General features: G+C 40.9%; 1 protein-coding gene across 1 annotated transcript in view; it reads left to right on the top strand.

Annotated features, from left to right (window-relative positions):
• The window catches only part of LOC126235808 (dynein assembly factor with WDR repeat domains 1-like), a 73,248-nt gene that overhangs the window by 8,507 nt on the left and 46,335 nt on the right, over positions 1-18,406 (top strand). The window contains exons 2-5 of the mRNA XM_049944647.1: positions 6,694-6,766; positions 6,907-7,110; positions 16,322-16,444; positions 16,535-16,719. Coding sequence (XP_049800604.1) covers positions 6,694-6,766; positions 6,907-7,110; positions 16,322-16,444; positions 16,535-16,719 — 585 coding nt within the window. The remainder of the gene's footprint in view (positions 1-6,693; positions 6,767-6,906; positions 7,111-16,321; positions 16,445-16,534; positions 16,720-18,406) is intronic.

Here is an 18,406-nt window from a genome sequence, read left to right as displayed (position 1 = left end):
AGTTTAAAAGAGTAGTTGACCATGCTATGGACAGATATGTACTTAATAGAACAGTTAGTAGTGGGAGGGACCCTCCATGGTATGCAGTCACCTTAAAGAAATAGAGACTGCTACATATTATGTGTAACACAAGGCAGAGGTCTACAGATTCACATATGTTGAATGAAAAGCATTTGGCTGCAAGAGAGCAACCTGTGAAACCATCAATGTCAACTGTAGCAGCATATTGACAAAATATTTTGAATAGAACACAAAGATAATCTATTTGCATATAGAGGCTGTTAGTGGTGTCAGAATTAATGTCCAGTCACTTGTGGATGAGGCAGGAACTGAAACTGAGGACTGCAAAACTCCATCTTTTACAAAGAAAAACCCAAGAGTATTGGCACATTTTAATCCTCACACCACTGAAAAGATGAGTGGAATAGATACTAGTGTGAGTGGTATTGAGAAATGCCTTGAATCGTTAAAATTACACCAAGCTGCAGGTCTTGGAATACTTATTAGTTTTGTGGCTGAGATATTCCCGTTTTTTAAAAAACACTATGATCTACCATAGATCTCTTTAACAATAAGCTGTGCCCAGTAGTTGGAAGAAAGCACAAGTAACACCTGTGTACAACAAGGGTAGCAGAAGTGCACAAAACTACCATTCAGTGTCCTTGACATTGATTTGTTGTAGAATCTTAGGATGTATTATGAGCTCAAATACAGTGACACATCTGAAACAGAGTAACCTCCTCCATAACAACCAGCGTGGATCCCAAAAACATAAATCGTGTGAAACCCAACTCTAACTATTCTTGTGTGACGTATTGAAAGCCATGGATCAGGGCAGTCAGGTAGACACAGTGTTCCTCAGTTTTTGAAAAGCATTTTACTCAGTACCACATCTACAATTATTATCAAAAAATGTATGATTGCATGGCGTGTTGAGCGAAATTTGTGACTGGATTGGGGACTTTTTGGTAGGAAGGATGCAGCTAGTTATCTTGGATGGAGAGTCATCAACAGATGTAGTCGTAGCTTTGGGTGTGCCCCGGGGAAGTGTGTTGGGACCCTTGCTGTTAATACTGTATGTGAATGACCTTGGAGACAATATAGTCACCTCAAAATTTTTGCAGGTGATGCAGTTACCTATAATTCACTACTGTCTGAAAAAAGCTGTCCAAATGTTCTGTTAGATGTTGATAAGGTTTCAGAGTAGTGCAGCAATTTGCAGCTTGCATTCAGTGTTCAGAGATGTAAAATTGTGGACCTTCACAAAACAAAACAGAAAAAGTATCATTTTACTATAATACCAATGAGTCACAATTGGAACCACTCAACTCATACAGGCATACCTTCTGCTATGCACTTCACATTGATTTTCAGAGTATCTATGTAGATGTGCTTAATGAAAGGCTGCCTCATCTTCTGGCCTTCTCTCTTTAAACTAAGATAAACCTGTCCTGTTCTATCTCCTTGTCCTCAGTCAGCCTGCTGATGTTCTCCGCAAAGGTTTATAATGCAAGGATTGCTGTTGGATTATGGTGTCTGTAACCTGTTTGCATTGTACTTTTCATGGGTTTTAGAACAAGTAAGAAGGAGGAAGTTGATACATATGAAAAAAATAATAAAATAAAAATAATAATAAAAAAGGAACAAAGTCCTAGACCCTTCAGGTTCATAAAAAATTGTGTTTAATATCAATATTAGTTGCTACTCACCATATAGCAGAGATGCTGAGGCGCAGCTAGGCATAACAATAGGACTGTCAGAAAGCGAGTTTTCGGCCAGCAAGGCCTTTGTCGAAAGCAGACAAAACACCCACCCACCCACGCACCCACACACACACACACACACACACACACACACACACACACGAAAATAGACAACACACACGCCCACACACACATTGACGCAAAAGCAACTCACACACATATGACTACAGTCTCTGGCAGCTAAAGCCCTTAGAATACTGTTCACAATGTTGGATCAGAAAACAGACAAGCATGTAGTACTGACTGTTAATTGACTATCAGGTGGAAATACCAGACATCGGGCAGTTCAGATTGAGCTGAGGATGTCCCACTTTGGATTGTCTGTCACAATACGAGGACTGAAGAACACAGTGTAACAGTAACTGATAATTTGTATTTAGCTCCAACAAACTTAAGTGATAGACACTGAAGTGCCAAAGAAAGAGGAATAGGCATGCAAATTCAAATACAGAGATATATACACAGGCAGAATACGGCACTGCAGTTGGCAACACCTATATAAGACACAATTGTCTGGCACAGTTGTTAGACTGGTTACTGCTGCTACAATGGCAGGTTATCAAGATTTAAGTGAGTTTGAATGTGGTGTTATAGTTGGCGCATGAGCGATGGGACACAGCATCTCCGAGGTAGCGATGAGGTGGGGATTTTCCTGTACGACCATTTCATGAGTGTATTGTGAATATCAGGAATCCAGAATTGAAATAAAATATCTGACATCGCTGCAGCTGGAAAAAGATTCTGCAAGTATGGGACCAATGACAATGAAGAGAATCGTTCAAAGTGACAGAAGTGGAACCCTTCTGCAAATTGTGGCAGATTTCAATGCTGGGCCATCAACAAGTGTCAGAATGTGAACCATTCAACGAAACATCATCAATATGGGCTTTTGAAGCCAAAGGCACACTTGTGTACCCTTGATCACTGCACGACACAGAGGTTTACACCTCGCCTGGACCTGTCAACACCGCCGTTGGACTGTTGATGATTGGAAACATGTTGCCTGGTCGGACAAGTCTCGTTTCAAATAGTATTGAGCAGATGGATGTATATGGGTATGGAGACTACCTCATGAATCCATAGACACTACATGTCAGCAGGGGACTGTTCAAGCTGGTGGAGGCTCTGTAATGGTGTGGGGCATGTGCAGTTGGAGTGATATTGCACACCTGATACGTCTAGATATGACTCTGACAGGTGACACATACGTAAGCATCCTGTCTGATCACCTGAACCATTCATGTTCATTGTGCATTCTGACAGACTTGGGCAGTTCCAATAGGACAATGTGACACCCCACACATCCAGAATTGCTACAGAGTGGCTCCAGAAACACTCTTCTGAGTTTAAACACTTCTGCTGCACACATTATTGAGCATATCTGGGATGCCTTGCAATGTGCTGCTCAGAAGAGATCTCCAGCCTCTTGTACTCCTACGGATTTATGGGCAGCCCTGCAGGATTCATAATGTCAGTTCCCTCCAGCACTACTTCAGACATAGTCAAGTCCATGCCACGTCATGTTGTGGCACTTTTGCGTGCTTACAAGGGACCTATACATTAGGCAGATGTACCAGTTTTTTTGGCTCTTCAGTGTAGCTATAGAACCAATAAAACAATAGATTATCTGACTGTGAAACTTAAATGTTAACATTAAAGTATACTGTTCAGTTAGGCGCAGGTAGTAAAAGAAAACCACCATATTACAGAATCATAAACAGTGACTCGGTCTAGAGATAAATTACGAGAATAATGTTGGGGAGAGGTTTACAAGACAGGGAGTATAGATGTAAAATTTAATTCTTTTTCAAACATATTCCTACAGCACTTTGAGTATTTTTTCCCCTTAAACTTCTTCTTCTAGTGCCTATCCATTTTGGGTACTGGTGACCACCAAAGCTATATCACTTTTGTTTGTCAGAAAGAGTTCCTCACTTACATGTGAAATCCGTGTCCCTAAGCTTCCAAGCCAACATGTTCTTCTTCTTCCTCATCCTGTTTTACCAGGTACCTTCCCAGCAGTTTTATAGCTGTTTCAATTTCTCATTATGTGGCTGAGATATTGTAGTTTTCTGCATTTTACTGGTTTTGGAACTTCATTCCTTTCTTCATTTTGCAGAGAATGCAGTCATTAATAATTCTCTCGCTTTGCGGCACTCTTAGCATTCCCCACTTAAATTAACAATGGCAAAACAGAACTGAAGCAAAGATAAGATATAGATACATTTTAGGTTTAAAGTACCTTGTTTTAGGAAAGAAGAGACACCCCCATTAAGTAGAGAACATGGTGTAGTCAAGAGCTGAAATTCTATTACCACCAGTATCATAATTAGTATTTATATAAATGTTACTATATTACCACCTGTATTGTAATTAGTATTTATATAAATGTTAATCTGTCCTTTGTCACAGTGTATCACTAGATGACAGAGGCCATGAATTGTGAGATGTAATTCTGGAATTGCAACTGTATTTGAATAATTGTCCAGAAACCCATCTGCGTACCAAAACAGGGCAGGACCAAGCTCCAACTTAAACAATACCATAACATTCATGTCAGCTTATAGAATGATTCAACACTGGACAATTACCTGGGGGAAGACAGCTGGAATCCATAATTTGATGAAGTACTGCCTAATTAGTCTGAAAATAGCATGGAAAAGATTCATAATAATGTACAGAAAGTTCTGGTTGAAAATTACAAATTATTTAGGAATAAAAGAGATGACTCACCAAATGGCAGAAGCACTGTGTCATTGATAGGCACATAAACAAATGATAAGGAGCTTGGCTAGCTTTTGGAATGCATTTCCTTTTTCTAGCTGTAGGAAAAACATGCACACAAACACACGCACACACATTCATTCACATGCACACAAAGACACACACACATTCACTCACATGCACACACCCATCTCTCTACATTGTGCTCAGTCGACTGCCAGCTCTTTACCGGCCCTCGGTGAGTGTACTGGGGTGAGGCGAGGATGTAGGGTGGGGTGAAGGCCTATTCTAAAATACTTTTTAATTTTATATATTTGTGCTCCAAATCTTCATCCTCAAAGCTAAAGTATTTGATGTTGGCTACTCAAACACTCTGCAGTCTGCATATTGCCCTTCTTGCAAAGCAAAAATATTTTCCATCTTTATTCCTTGTAATGTCTGTGATCGTTATAGCTTCATGATCATTGACACCCACCTCTGTCCTAAAATTTTAGATCTGTTAGTCAGCAGGAGGTCTTCGATGTTCTCACCAGCAAGTTCCCAAACTGTCTGCTTCAAGCAATGTTGACATTAAAAACACTCTCAAATGAACCCTTGCCTACAGAGCCAGTTTTGATTGTACGACTCTCACATTCTATAGCTGGAATGTTGAAGTCTCCTCCAGTTATGATAACATGATTAGGAAACTTATTCTTGATATTCTCTAAGCTGTCTCTGAAATGCTTTGCGCTACAGCTCCTGATGCAGTTGGTCTTTTCAGAAGCACATGAGGAAACTGTCAAACTAAATGACATATTTGAACTAAGTACTACTGATGCTGCTGCCACTGCCACTGTGAGGTTCTCTACACTCTACAACTGGAGCACAACTTACTCTTTACTGTGAAACAGCTGCAAAATTCAAGTAAATTAGGTGACAATAGTACTGATGGCGCCATGAAACAACAAGATGAAGTTATTTCACTCGACACTAGTGATCGCAAAATACATAAAAGTAAATAACTCTTCTAAAAACAGATAAATAAACATACACTATTCACTTCTTCTCAGAAGTATGTAAGAAAACTGCTAAACTAAATAATGGATACGAACTATGGATGCTTTACAACTGGACTGCAGAACATTTGTTTTCATCTGTTGGTGTATTCATTGTCTTGAACCATATCACAGTGGAATCCCATTCATGTTTGAACATATGTTGTATTACTTCTGCTCCAAATGTGTTTAAAAGCTGACACAAAAATGTTGAGTCACTGACTGAGTTTTCTCAAGTAATTATATGAGATTATTGCAATATATTAATAGTTTTGAAACAGGAAATGTGACATGATGTCTTGCATACTTAAGTTGAAAGGTCAATGCTGCCATTGATTGTTGACTGTGATAATTCTTCATTCTTTTTCACAGTGAAAGTTCTGGATTTTCCTTTTTTCAATTATGTACATGACATGTAGTAGCTTTTGTGATTTTCGAATAAATTTCAAATTTACATAATTTCCTTATTTATTAACAATTTGGACTGCCAATAATTCACATACTGGTCACAAAACTGCTGCCTTGCAACAACTCTGCAACAACTGAGTAACAACTACCAATTAATTAATGACTGCTCACAGCCAATGTTTGTAATCCTTTTGCATCTTATGAACTAACTGCTTTTATTTAACACTAGCCCTTATACAGAGTCATGACAATGTAATGAAATGATCATGTGGCATTGATGGCCAGGATGCCCCATCCAGGAAAGTTCAGCCGCTGAGTTGCAAGTCTTATTTCAGGTGACACCCATTGGGTGACATGCATGTTGGTGATGATGAAATGATTATGAGGGCAAAACAACACACAGTACTGGAACGGAGAAAATCTCCAACCCAGCTGGGAATCGAACCTCGGCTCGCTGCATGGTAGGCGAATATGTTACCACTGGGCAAAGCAGGCGGACAGTCATTGACAAAAAATCATACTGATAGTTTTGTCATAATAGATGTTTAAGTTTACTTATAAAGAAAAAATATATTACTATAAATAATTTTTGTATGTGACATTGAGGTCAAGAAGATATATGTGTATGTTTTTAAAAAGTGTTTCTGTGCTAAATTTGTAAAATAAATCCCTTTAACAATTATTTTTTGTTATTGCATTACATTATCTCCATTTGGGACTGAGCTTGTTAGAATTAATTATTTAATATATATTTTCTTAATTAGGTGTTGGCTGGGAATATACGAAACATGGATGGTCTAAGATTAAGATGAATGATCTTATCAATTTTTCTGACAAGTGAGTACAGTTCCATTACTGGTTTGAACTTATCTGACTGTTGTAACACATAAATTCATTTTTATGTTTGCTTTTTTAAACAAATGATTTCTGATGTATGATATTTCAAATTTGTAATGTGATACTAATTACAATTAAAGGACAAATGTACTGCAGTTGGTGGAGATAATTGCAAAACATGAGCCACTTATAACAGAGAAAATTGTTCAGCAGTTAATAGATTTACTTTTGAAGCTACAGAAAAAACTTAAGGAATCTGTAGATCATCGGTTTCAGAAATGCTTAGTACTTAAAGCTCATTTACTACCTCTTACAAATGTTGCATTTGACAGAGAAGGGAAAAAGTAAGTAAAATTTTATTATACGTGCATTTTTTTATGCCATTCACTTTAAAATTTCACAAAAATCAATTTTCTGAGTATTTTAACTGTAGAGAGGTAAAATTAGTATGGACAACTAAAGAATGAGAGGCACACATAATATAAATAACAGTGTGTTTTTTGAAATATGTTGTATTCAGCAGATTTTCAGTAGAAGTGTTATTAAAAATTAGTCACTGTTAAATAAATAATTTTCCCATCACTATCAATTAATTCATCATTTTATTCTTCTGACTTGTTGGTATTAACTGTTCTTCATCTACATATATAGGAAGATTTTCACCAGATACACAGTATTTACTGTTATGTTCATAATGCATTATCATGTTTATAAGTTGATGCAGATGAAAAATAATTAAAAAGCTGAATATTTTATTTGGATAAGGAAATAATAATTCAGTAGTGTTTTAAATCCCTGATATATTTCATTATGCCAAATGTTAAATTCCATACTGTGCTTAGGTGTGTTGTCTATATCTACATCAACGTGATAACTCTACAGTATTATGAAAAAGATAGAGTGCTACTCTCTGAAAAGATGACATGTTGAGTTGCAGACAGGCATGATATATAAAATTTCAGCCAAAGCCTTCATAGGAAAAGAGAGTCGTACACACACACACACACACACACACACACACACACACACACACACACACATTCATACAGGCAACCACACTGCACATACACATGACCACACACTGCAACAGAGATGCATTGAATGGGAGAAACAATCCGGAGCAGGGGAGGTGGGGGAGGGGGTGGGGGGGTTGAGAGTTAGATACAACAGGGTACATGTGGGGGAAGAGGAATCAGCACTGCCTGGTGGAGCTTCCAGTGGCTAGAGGTAGTAGAACTTGCCAACAGGCACAACAGCACTGGAAGGTTGTGGTGGAGGGAGAGGAGGAGGGAAAAACAGGGAATGGAAAGGAGAGCAGCAGAGAAGGGCAAAAGACTGTTGGATGCACCAATAGGGAGCACACAATGAGGGTAGGGAAGGCAAGCTGTCAGGAGGTGACAGGACAACGGGGGCAGAAACATTTTGGTGGAGGGTGATGGGATAATGAGTTACCATAGTTGAGGCAGAGATGGTTGTGGGAGTGCAGAATGTGTTGTAAGTGTAACTTTCCATCTGTGAAGTTCAAGAAAGCTGGTGGTGGAGTGGAGGAACCAGATGCTTGGGTTGTGAAGCAGCCAGTAAAATCAAGTATGTTATTTACAACTGCATGTTGTGCCACAGGGTGATCCACTTCGCTCTTGGCCCCAATTTGGTGGTGGCCATTTGTCCTCATAGACAGCTGGTTGGCAGCCATACCAGTATAAAAAACTGAAGAATCATTGCAAAAGAACTGGTATATAATGTCTCTGCTGTCACACGTGATCTGGCCTCTGATGTGGTAAGCTGAAGCAGTGACAGGACTGGAATAGGAAGTGCTGGCTGGGTGGAATGGACAGGTTGTGCAACTGGGTCCTCCACAGGTATATGATCCTTATGGCAAGGGGTTGAGGTTGGGAGTGATATAGGGACGGACTAGACTGTTGTGAAGGTTGGGTGGGCAATAGAACACCTCCTTGGGGGGGGGGGGGGGTGTAAGAAGTATCTTGGGTTGTATGTCCATAATTTCAGGGCTTGATGATAGGTAAGCAAAGCCCTGATGAAGGATGTGGTTCAGTTGTTCCAGTCAAGGGTGGTATTGGGTGATGAACAGGATGCTCCTTTATAACTGATTCTTGGGGCTATTTGGGGATATGGCATAGAAAATCTGTTTGTGGGCTAGGTCAGGGGGATGGTGTCTTATCAGTGAAGGCCTTTCTGAGACATTCAGCATACTGGGCAGTGGAGCTCCCACCACTGCAAACACACCATTCCCGGGTGGCCAGGCTGTGTGGGAGTGAGTTTTTGTGTGGGATGACAGCTGTTGAAATGCAGACACTGTTGGTGGTTAGTGGGATTAATGTGGACAGAAGTGTGGATGGAGCACACAGGTTTGAAGAGAGCCAAGTGAAGTGGATGGGAGAGGATGTGTTAAGATTTTGTAGGATGAGAATAGGGTGTTCTGGCCCAGGGTCCAGATCGTGAAGGTACTATCAGTGAACATGAACCAGACTTGGAGTTTGCGGTTTTGGGAAGCTAAGAAGGTTTCTTCTAGTCGGCCCAGGTTGGCATAGGAGGGTACCATGTGAATGCCCACAGCTATGCCTCAGATTTGTTTCTAAACCTTCCCTTCAAAGGAAAAATAGTTGTGTGTTAGGATATAGTTAGTAAAATCTACCCACCAAGCAGCAGCAGAACACGCATATAAAAGGTTACAATTGTGTAAGCTTTCAGAGCCAGTGACTCTTTCTTCCAGCAGAAGGGTTGAAGGAGTAGGAAGAGGGATGAAGGAAAAGGACTAGAGAGGTATAGGAAAAGGGGCAGATTTTGGAAGAGTCACCCAGAACTGTGAGTCAGGGGAGATTTACCAGACAGGATGAGAAAGAAAGACTGATTGTTGGGGACTGCACCAGATGGGATTTGAAAAACTGAGAGCTTAAAGGTGGAAGACAGGGTAATATGGAAGACAGAGATCACTGATAAAACATCATGCATGTGTTAATTAGAGTGAAAAGCTAAGTGCATTGTACATAACAGAGGTGGGAGGGAGGTAGTGAAAAATAGACATGTAAGAAAATGAAAGTTGTGGAAAAGAAAAACAGAGTGAAGAAAGGAATAGTTACTGTGAAGAAATGCTCAGATGGAAGAAATTAACATGAATTAAGACTAGGTGGATGGTGAGAACCAAGGACATGTTGTAGCACTAGTTCCCACCTGTGGAGTTTTGAGAAACCAGTGTGTGGGGGAAGAATCCAGATGGGTTTTGTGGTGAAACAGGCAGCGAGGTCACAACTTTCACATTGTAGAGATGCTCTGTGATAGGATATTGTGTGTTGTCAGTATACACCCTCTGTCTATGCTCACTCATCCTAACTGTTAATTTGGTGGTAGTCATGCTGATGTAAAGGCCGAACTGTGTTTACATAACAACTGGTATATGACGTGTTGTTTCACAGATGGCTCTCCCTTTGATAGTATTTATTTTGCCATTTACAGGGCTGGTGTAGGTGGTGGTAGGAAGGTGCTTAGGACAAGTATTGCATTGGGGATGGTCACAGGGATGGGAGTCATAGGATATAGATATGGATGAAGAATGAGCATAGGGTTTGACAAGGATATTGCGGAGATAGGTAGGGTGATGAAACGCTATTCTAGGTGTAATGGGCAAAATCTCAGACAGATTGGATCTCGTTTCAGGGCATGCTTTTAGGAAGTAGGTGATTAATACATTCCAGGCCAGGATAATACTGAGTGACAAGTGGTGTGCTCCGAAGCTATTTTTTGGAGGGATCAACAGTACCAGGATTGTATGTGAGGGCCCAGGAAATCTGCTTTTGAACTAGGCTGGTGGAGTAATTTGTCCAGTGAAGGCTGAGGTGAGAATGGTGGTGTATTGCTATAAAGAGTCTGCATCCAAACAAATACACTCATGCCTATAAATTAAGGATAATTAGAGATTATGGTGCCACACAACGTGACACTATGCAGAACTGGTGCTAATAGCATAGGCACATAGTGAACACACACAACACAGATCTGTAAGTCCACGGTATTGGTGATGAGTTGAGAAAACCGTCTCGAAACACATGTGCTACAAAACGCCACTGTTTCCTGCGCATGTACCCAATCATGACATCAATATGGGATATGGTCACCATGCACACGTACATAGGCCACACACAGGTTGGCATACTCTGGATCAAATGGTCAAGCAGCTGCTGGGGTGTAGCCTCCTATTCTTGCACCAGTGCCTGTCAGAGCTCCTGAAGTGTCCTAGGGGTTTGAAGACGTGCAGCAGTATGTCGGCTGAGAGCATCCCAGATGTGCTCGATGGGGTTTAGATCTGGAGAACAGGCAGGCCATTCCGTTCACCTGATATCTTCTGTTTGAAGGTACTCCTCCAAGATGGCAGCTCAGTGGGGCTGTGCATTATCATCCATCAGGAAGAAGGTGTGACCCACTGCACCCCTGAAAAGGCGGACATACTGGTGCAAAGTGATGTCCCGATACACCTGACCTGTTGCAGCTCCTCTGTCAAAGACATGTAGGGGTGTTCATGGACCAATCTTAATCCCACCCCACATAATCAAACAATGACCTCTGTACAGCTCCCTTTCAAGGACATTAAGGGGTTGGTATCTGGTTCACACCAGATGAAAACCCAGCGAGAATCACTGTTCAGACTATACTTGGACTCATCCGTGAACATAACCTGGGACCAATGTTCCAATGACCATGTACTGTGTTCTTGACACCAGTCTTTACGGGCTCCCCTGTGACCAGGGGTCAGTGGAATCCACCTTGCAGGTCTCTGTGCGAATAAACCATGTCTGTTCAGTCATCTGTAGACTGTGTGTCTGGAGACAACTATTCCAGTGGCTGCGGTAAGGTCCTGAGCAATGCTACCTGCAGTACTGCGTGGCTGTCTGCAGGCACTCATGGTGAGATATCGGTCTTCTTGTTGTGTAGTACACTGTGGACATCCTGTACTGTAGCGCCTGGACATGTCTGCTGGAATCGTTGCCATAATCTTCAGATCACACTTTGTGGCACATGGAGGGCCCTTGCTACGACCTGCTGTGTTTGACCAGCCTCCAGTTGCCCTAGTATTCTACTCCTCACAACGTCATCAACATGTGTTCTTTGAGCCATTTTCAATACGCAATCACCATTAGATGTCTGAACATGTCTGCACACTTAGTCACTGCACCGCACTCTGACATGCACCAACACACCTCTGCGTATGCGGACTGCTGCCAGCATCACCGTGTGTCGACCGCAGGTCAGATGCATCGCATGGTCATACCTCGAGGTGATTTAAACCTGAAAACCGCCCACCAGAGCGTTGTTTTACCATGTATTAGCATTATACTTAATTTATGAGCATGAGTGTATATTTGCCTTGGATGCCAAGGCTCTATGGGAGGGAACATTTGACATGGAAAGGATGACAACTGTCAAAATGCAAATACTTATGTTTGTTAGTAGCTTTAATATGGACAGAAGTGTGTAGCTGGCCGTTGGTGAAGACAAGATCAATGTTCAGGAAAGTGGCATGGGATTCAACCATGTGAAATTTAATTGTGAGAAGGTATTCAGAGATTCCAGGAATTTTAGCAGATCAGCTTTACCATGAGTCCATATGGCAAAGATGTCATCATTGTATCTAAAGAAAACCAGGGGCTGAAGACTTACTTATCACAGGAAAGCCCCTCCAAGTGACCCATGAAAATTACGGTATATTGATAATTTTTACTTATGGACCGTCTGACAGCAACTGAATAAAACACAATTTTAGTGCCATACGCGTTTCGCCTTTATTTTCTGCAAGGCGTCATCAGTGGCACGTTGCGTGGACAATTTCTTACATATTATGCTCCTGTTGCATTTTTGGTGTCATCTGAGTGGTGTCAGCTGACCACTCAACTACCAGGGGTGGACACTGAGGAAATGTTCAGCAGCAGACAGGAGCGTAATATGTAAGAAATTGTCCACACAACCTGCCACTGATGATGCCTTGCAGAAAATAAAGGCGAAACGCGTATGCCACTAAAATTGTGTTTTATTCAGTTGCTGTCAGATGGTCCATAAGCAAAAATTATCAATATACCGTAATATTACACGCAACTGAGGAAGACAGGACTACAAAAGTTGAAGATGTCGACCCATGAAAAGGTTGGTATAGGAAGGAGCAATCCTGGTTCCCATACCCCTCATCTGTTGCTATGTCTGCCCCTCAAAGGTGAAGTAGTTGCTGGTAAGTATAAAGTTGACTTAGGTGATCAAGAAGGATGTGATAGGTCTGGAATCAGGTGGGCACTGACTGAGGAAATGTAAAAGTAAATGCCATGTGGCTAGGGCCTCCCGTTGGGTAGACCGTTTGCCTGGTGCAAGTCTTTCGAGTTGACGCCACTTCGGCAACTTGCGGATCAATGGGGATGAAATGATGGTGATAAAGACAACACAACACACAGTCCTTCAGTGGAGAAAATCTCCAGCCAGCCGGGAATCGAACACGGGCCCCGTTAGGTACGACATTCCATTGCGCTGACCACTCAGCTACCAGGGGCGGACACTGAGGAAATGTTCAGCAGCAGACAGACCATGTATTTGGGGGATGTTAATATAGAGGGACATGGCATCAATGGTGACAGTAAAGGCATGGGGTGGGAGTGGGATGGGCATGGATTTCGGACAATCTAGAAATGGTTGGTGTGTTTGATACAGGACGGAAGTCTTTTTACTATGGGTTGTAGATGCTGAATAGTTAAGGCAGATATGTGTCTGGTGGGTGCTTTGAACCCAGCAACTATAGGGTGGCCAGGATGAATGGGTTTGTGGATGGGAGAAGGTAAAGCTGGGGGGGTTGGGGGTTTGGGGGGGGGGGTAAGAAGTTTTGCGGATTGAGGTGTTAATCTTGTGAGGGGAGGGGCCTGAGATTTTAAGGAGGGACTGCAGGTCAGTTTGAATCACAGGGATGGGATCTTGATGGCATATGGCAGATGCTGTTTGTAGAAGTGTCAGACAGCTGGCATAGACCTTCACTAATATACTTCATACTTCTTTTGATCAAGTACCATAGTGGTAGATTCTTTGTCTGCTGGGAGGATAATGATGGTATCATCAGCTTCTAGGGAACATAGAGCCCAGAGCTCTGCAGAGAACAGGTTAGGGTCATGTTGTAGGGACCTGAGGAAGGGGTGTGAAGCAATGCTTGATGTGAGGAGTTCTTGGAAGGCTTGTTATGGATGATTTTGAGATAGTGGGGGTGGATCAAGTTGAGATCATAGTCAGAACTGTTCAAGGCAGGGTTCAATGTCGGGTTTGCTGTTGAAAAGATTTTGGGATTGGGTTGCAAAGAGATATTTCCTTTTCACATTACATATGAAGGAAAGCAGGTCTTTCACCAAAGCAACATGATCAAATGCAAGTTTATGGCTGAAAGTGAGATCCTAGGATAACGCAGATAATTCAAGAGGGGAGAGTGCATCAGACAAGAGGTTGAGAACACTGTACTGTTGTGACTGTTTCTTGGGATTATGAGATATCATCAATCTGGGAGGAAATGGTGAAGACTGTGGGATGTTAAGAGGTTGTCCACTGTCCAGACTGCAGAAGAAACACACTGAATGAGAGCAACAATCCAGAGTGGTACAGGGAAGAGGGAAGGATAGCAGGGTACAAGTGGGGGAAGAGGAGTTGGTGGTGCCTGGCAGAGCATGCGGGGACTACATGTGGCAGGACAGGTCTGACAGGGGCATTGTCAGAAGGCTGTAGGGAAGGGAGAGAAGAGGAAAAAGTTGGTAATGGAAAGGAGAGGAACGGATAAGGGGAAAAGACCGGTGGATGTGTCAATAGAGTGTAACACACAATGACTGTGAGGAGAGGACAGGAGGAAGGAAACTGTTGGGTGGAGGGTGGGAGGCCAGTAAATTATCATAGGTTGAGGCTGGGATGATTTGGGGAGCAGAGAATGTGTTGTAAGGATAAATCTCATATGTGCAGCTCAGAAAAGCTAGTAGGGGAGGGGAGGATCCAGATGTCTCAGGTTATGCACCAGTCATTGAAATAAAGTATTTTGTGTCAATTGCATGTTGTGCCACAGGTTGATCCACTTTGTCATGTGCGGGGGAGGTGTTCTTGCTTGTGTGAATGTGTGTGCATTTCTTTTTACTGAAGAAAGCTTTGGCTGAAAGCTTATATGTGACAGTTTTTTCATTGCGCCTATCTGCAACTCAGCATGTCATATTTACGGCGAGTAGCAATATATCCTTTTCATAATATTGCTGATATTCCATCCTGGGCTTTTCACTACATGATTCCTCTCCAGTTCACAGTGAAGGGTTTGGCTAAGGGTTCATAGAACCACATTCACACTCTTGTTTGACACTTCTGCTCTCAAATAGCGCATGGAAAAATTAGCACCGTATGAGCTCTGATTTCTCTTGTTTCATCATGATGGGAATTTCTCATTATTATGTGGGGGTCAACAAAATGTGTAGCACTTGGAAGAGAAAATTGCTGATTATAATGTTGTGAAACAATCTTGCCAAAAAGAAAAATGATTTCATTTTAATGATTGCCTCTCCCATCTCGCTTATAGTATCTGTGACAGTCTATCCCCTAAACCAAGCTGCCCTTCTTTGATCTGTTTTCATGTTCGCCATTGATCCTATCCGGTAAGGATAGGTAAGTGGATAAATGTAGTTTAGGCAGTCTAATAGATTTGTTGCATTTTCTGATGTTCTGCCAATAAAACAGTCTTTGGTTTGCCTTCCCTCCAACATCTTCTATGAGATAGTTGCTGTTCACGCTGTTTGTAATTGTAATCCCTAGATATTTAGCTGACTTGACAGCCATCAGGTTTGCGTGATTTTTTTTTGGTGTAAATGAATGGAATTTTTTTAGATTCATATGGAGGTACACACACTTTTTATTGTTAAAGGTCAATTGCCACTTTTCACAACATGCAGATGTCTTGTATAACTGACTTGTAATTAATTCTAAGACTTTACTAGGTGTTAAATGACAGTGTCATCTACAAGCAATCTAAGAGAGCTACTCAGATTATCTTTGTTAGCAGCCTTGTGGCTGGTTTTCTGTTAAGTCACATTTATATTTTAAATTCAAAATACAGTATGTTTGAAGTATCTGTGATCACTGATCCTTTTTTTATCATGTAAAGTGTGGTACTTATTTCCTTTGAAGTTGATCACTGATTGAGGGTGTTTAATATACCTTGTTTAGTCATCTTTGGAGATGCCTGCAGAAATCAACTCAGGGGTGGGGGTAAGACTCTAAAATTGCCATTTTCATATTAATTAGTTGGTCAGTTTCAAGATGTGTTATGCCACAAGAACCAATTTTGTGTATGATACAAAAAAGTTTATTATATCCCAGAGATAGTTATCGACTCACTTCTAGAAGTGCATGAGAATTCTTTAATGGATAAAAACTTTGTACTCCATATTTCAGGTGTGGAGGGGGGGAGGGCAAATTCCTCCTCTTGCCCTCCATGCAGATATCTATGGCCATACCTGTTACACGGTATCATTAATGTATACTTTCAAACTTGTATAGGTGTCTTACAGGAAGCTATGATCGAACGTGTAAAATGTGGGATGTTGAGACAGGCAAAGGACTCCTTAACCTGGAAGGACATAAGAACATTGTGTATGCAGTTTCTTTCAACAACCCACATAGGTATTTGGATGCAAAAATTAAATTAGCTCTTGTGTAAATTGTTGTAAATTTAAAAGTAACAACTTTGGTTTAGTGTTTGTTTGTTGCCAGTGACAAAATCCTCACAGGCTCATTTGATAAAACTGCACGCTTGTGGTCATCAGTCACAGGAGAATGCCTTCACACATACTGGGGTCATACAGCGGAAGTTGTCTGTGCACAATTCAGTCCACTAAATACAACTATAGCTACAGCATCAATGGATTGTACTGCTCGTTTACACAATACACTTACAGGTAAATTTGTATGATAAGAAGAGAACTTCCATATTTTAAACTAAAAATCATCAAAAATATAATATTACAGAGCCAGGTATGCTGTTAACATGAGCTATTTCTTCAAAAAAACTGGACAGAACCTGTGATTTGATGGTACAAAACACGTCACACATTAAAAAATCTCTCTTGATGAATATTTTTTAATTTAAAATTGTCAGTATTTTTGCAGTTATTAATACAATAACACCAAGACAATTTCCTTTACTTCACATCAATTGTCACAAATTTTTTGTCATCAGGCTACCAGTTTGGGTCTATAATGAACATCTTCAGATCTGCTTTATAAAAACATATCCTAATATACTGGAGCCATAGCAGCATCATCAAATGCTAAACACAAAATCAGCACCAGCATCGTCAGATGTATATAAAAAATGGTATATAGAAGAGTCATCTTGTTGACAGCACTACTGTTCAAAGCATTTTGTGTTTAGCATTTGATGCTGCTGCTATGGCTCCAGTGTATTAGGACATGTTTTTATAAAACAGATCTGAAGGTGGTCATTATAGACCGAAACTGGTAGTCCAAGCACAAAAAATTTGTGACCATAGACATGAAGTAAAGGAAATTTATTCTATATTCTGTTCAACTCACAACCATGTTACAGCTTGTGAAACCAAAACAATTCTTTTCTTTACATGTTGCATGGTGATCATATGTGCTCTGCTTCAGCTTTGATGCGTCTTCAGAGTGAATTCTTGGCTCCCTCTAGTTTTACAGACTTCTATATTTTCTTAGTTTATCTGTGTTTTGCGCAGTGTGATGCTAGATTCCAGCTTTTCATGTTTTTTGCTAATCTTTTAAGCTCTGTGTTAATATTACACGAGCATCTCCTATAATCTATTTTGGATATTCTACAGACTCATATATTAAATACGAGTTTACTTGTGAATGGAAAATAAAATTAATATTTCTTCGAGGAGGCCTCATTCATCTTGTAACTGCTACTCACAAAATTTTCATGCTCTTATATTACTTATGTACCTTGCATCAAAACAGAAGAGGACTCTGACATGAATGTATTTGATGAGAAGTAGAGTGAAATGATGTGTACCTAGCTGATGATGGAAGTATATGGAGAGTCACTGATGGATGTCAAAAATATCTGCAAGCGCTGTAGAGAGTTTGTAGATAGTTGTACTGGAATTCATTGTGAGGAAAGAGGCAGGAGACTGCCAATCCCCAAAGAGACAATAACAATGATTGAACAAATCATGCTTCAGGATCAGCGGGTCACTATCAGTGAGCTCCGCAGGGTTGTCCCCAAGATTTTTCGAAGCACCATTCACAGGACTTTGATTGAAGTGTTGAAATTTTGGAAGATGTGCACAAGATGGGTCCCAAGAACGCTGACAGAAGACCACAAACGGCAACACATTGAAACTTACCACCAGTTTCTTCAATGTTATGCAGATGAAAGGGACAACCTTTTGGATTCAATAGTCACAGGTGATGAAACATGGGCTTTCCACCTCACACCTGAGACCAAACAACTGTCACATGAGCGAAAGCATCCTGATTCATCTGAGTCATGGAAATTCAAAAGTACACAGTCAGCTGGTAAAGTCATGGCTATTGCGTTTTGGGGTCAAAAGGGAATATTGTTGATCAACTTCATGATTCCTGGGACAACAATAAATGCTG

The sequence above is a fragment of the Schistocerca nitens genome, chromosome 1 (genome assembly GCF_023898315.1).
Source record: "Schistocerca nitens isolate TAMUIC-IGC-003100 chromosome 1, iqSchNite1.1, whole genome shotgun sequence".
NCBI classification, from domain to species: Eukaryota; Metazoa; Arthropoda; class Insecta; order Orthoptera; family Acrididae; genus Schistocerca; species Schistocerca nitens.
The sequence above is the reverse complement of the archived record's forward strand: the minus strand, read 5'-3'. Positions and strand labels throughout refer to the sequence as shown.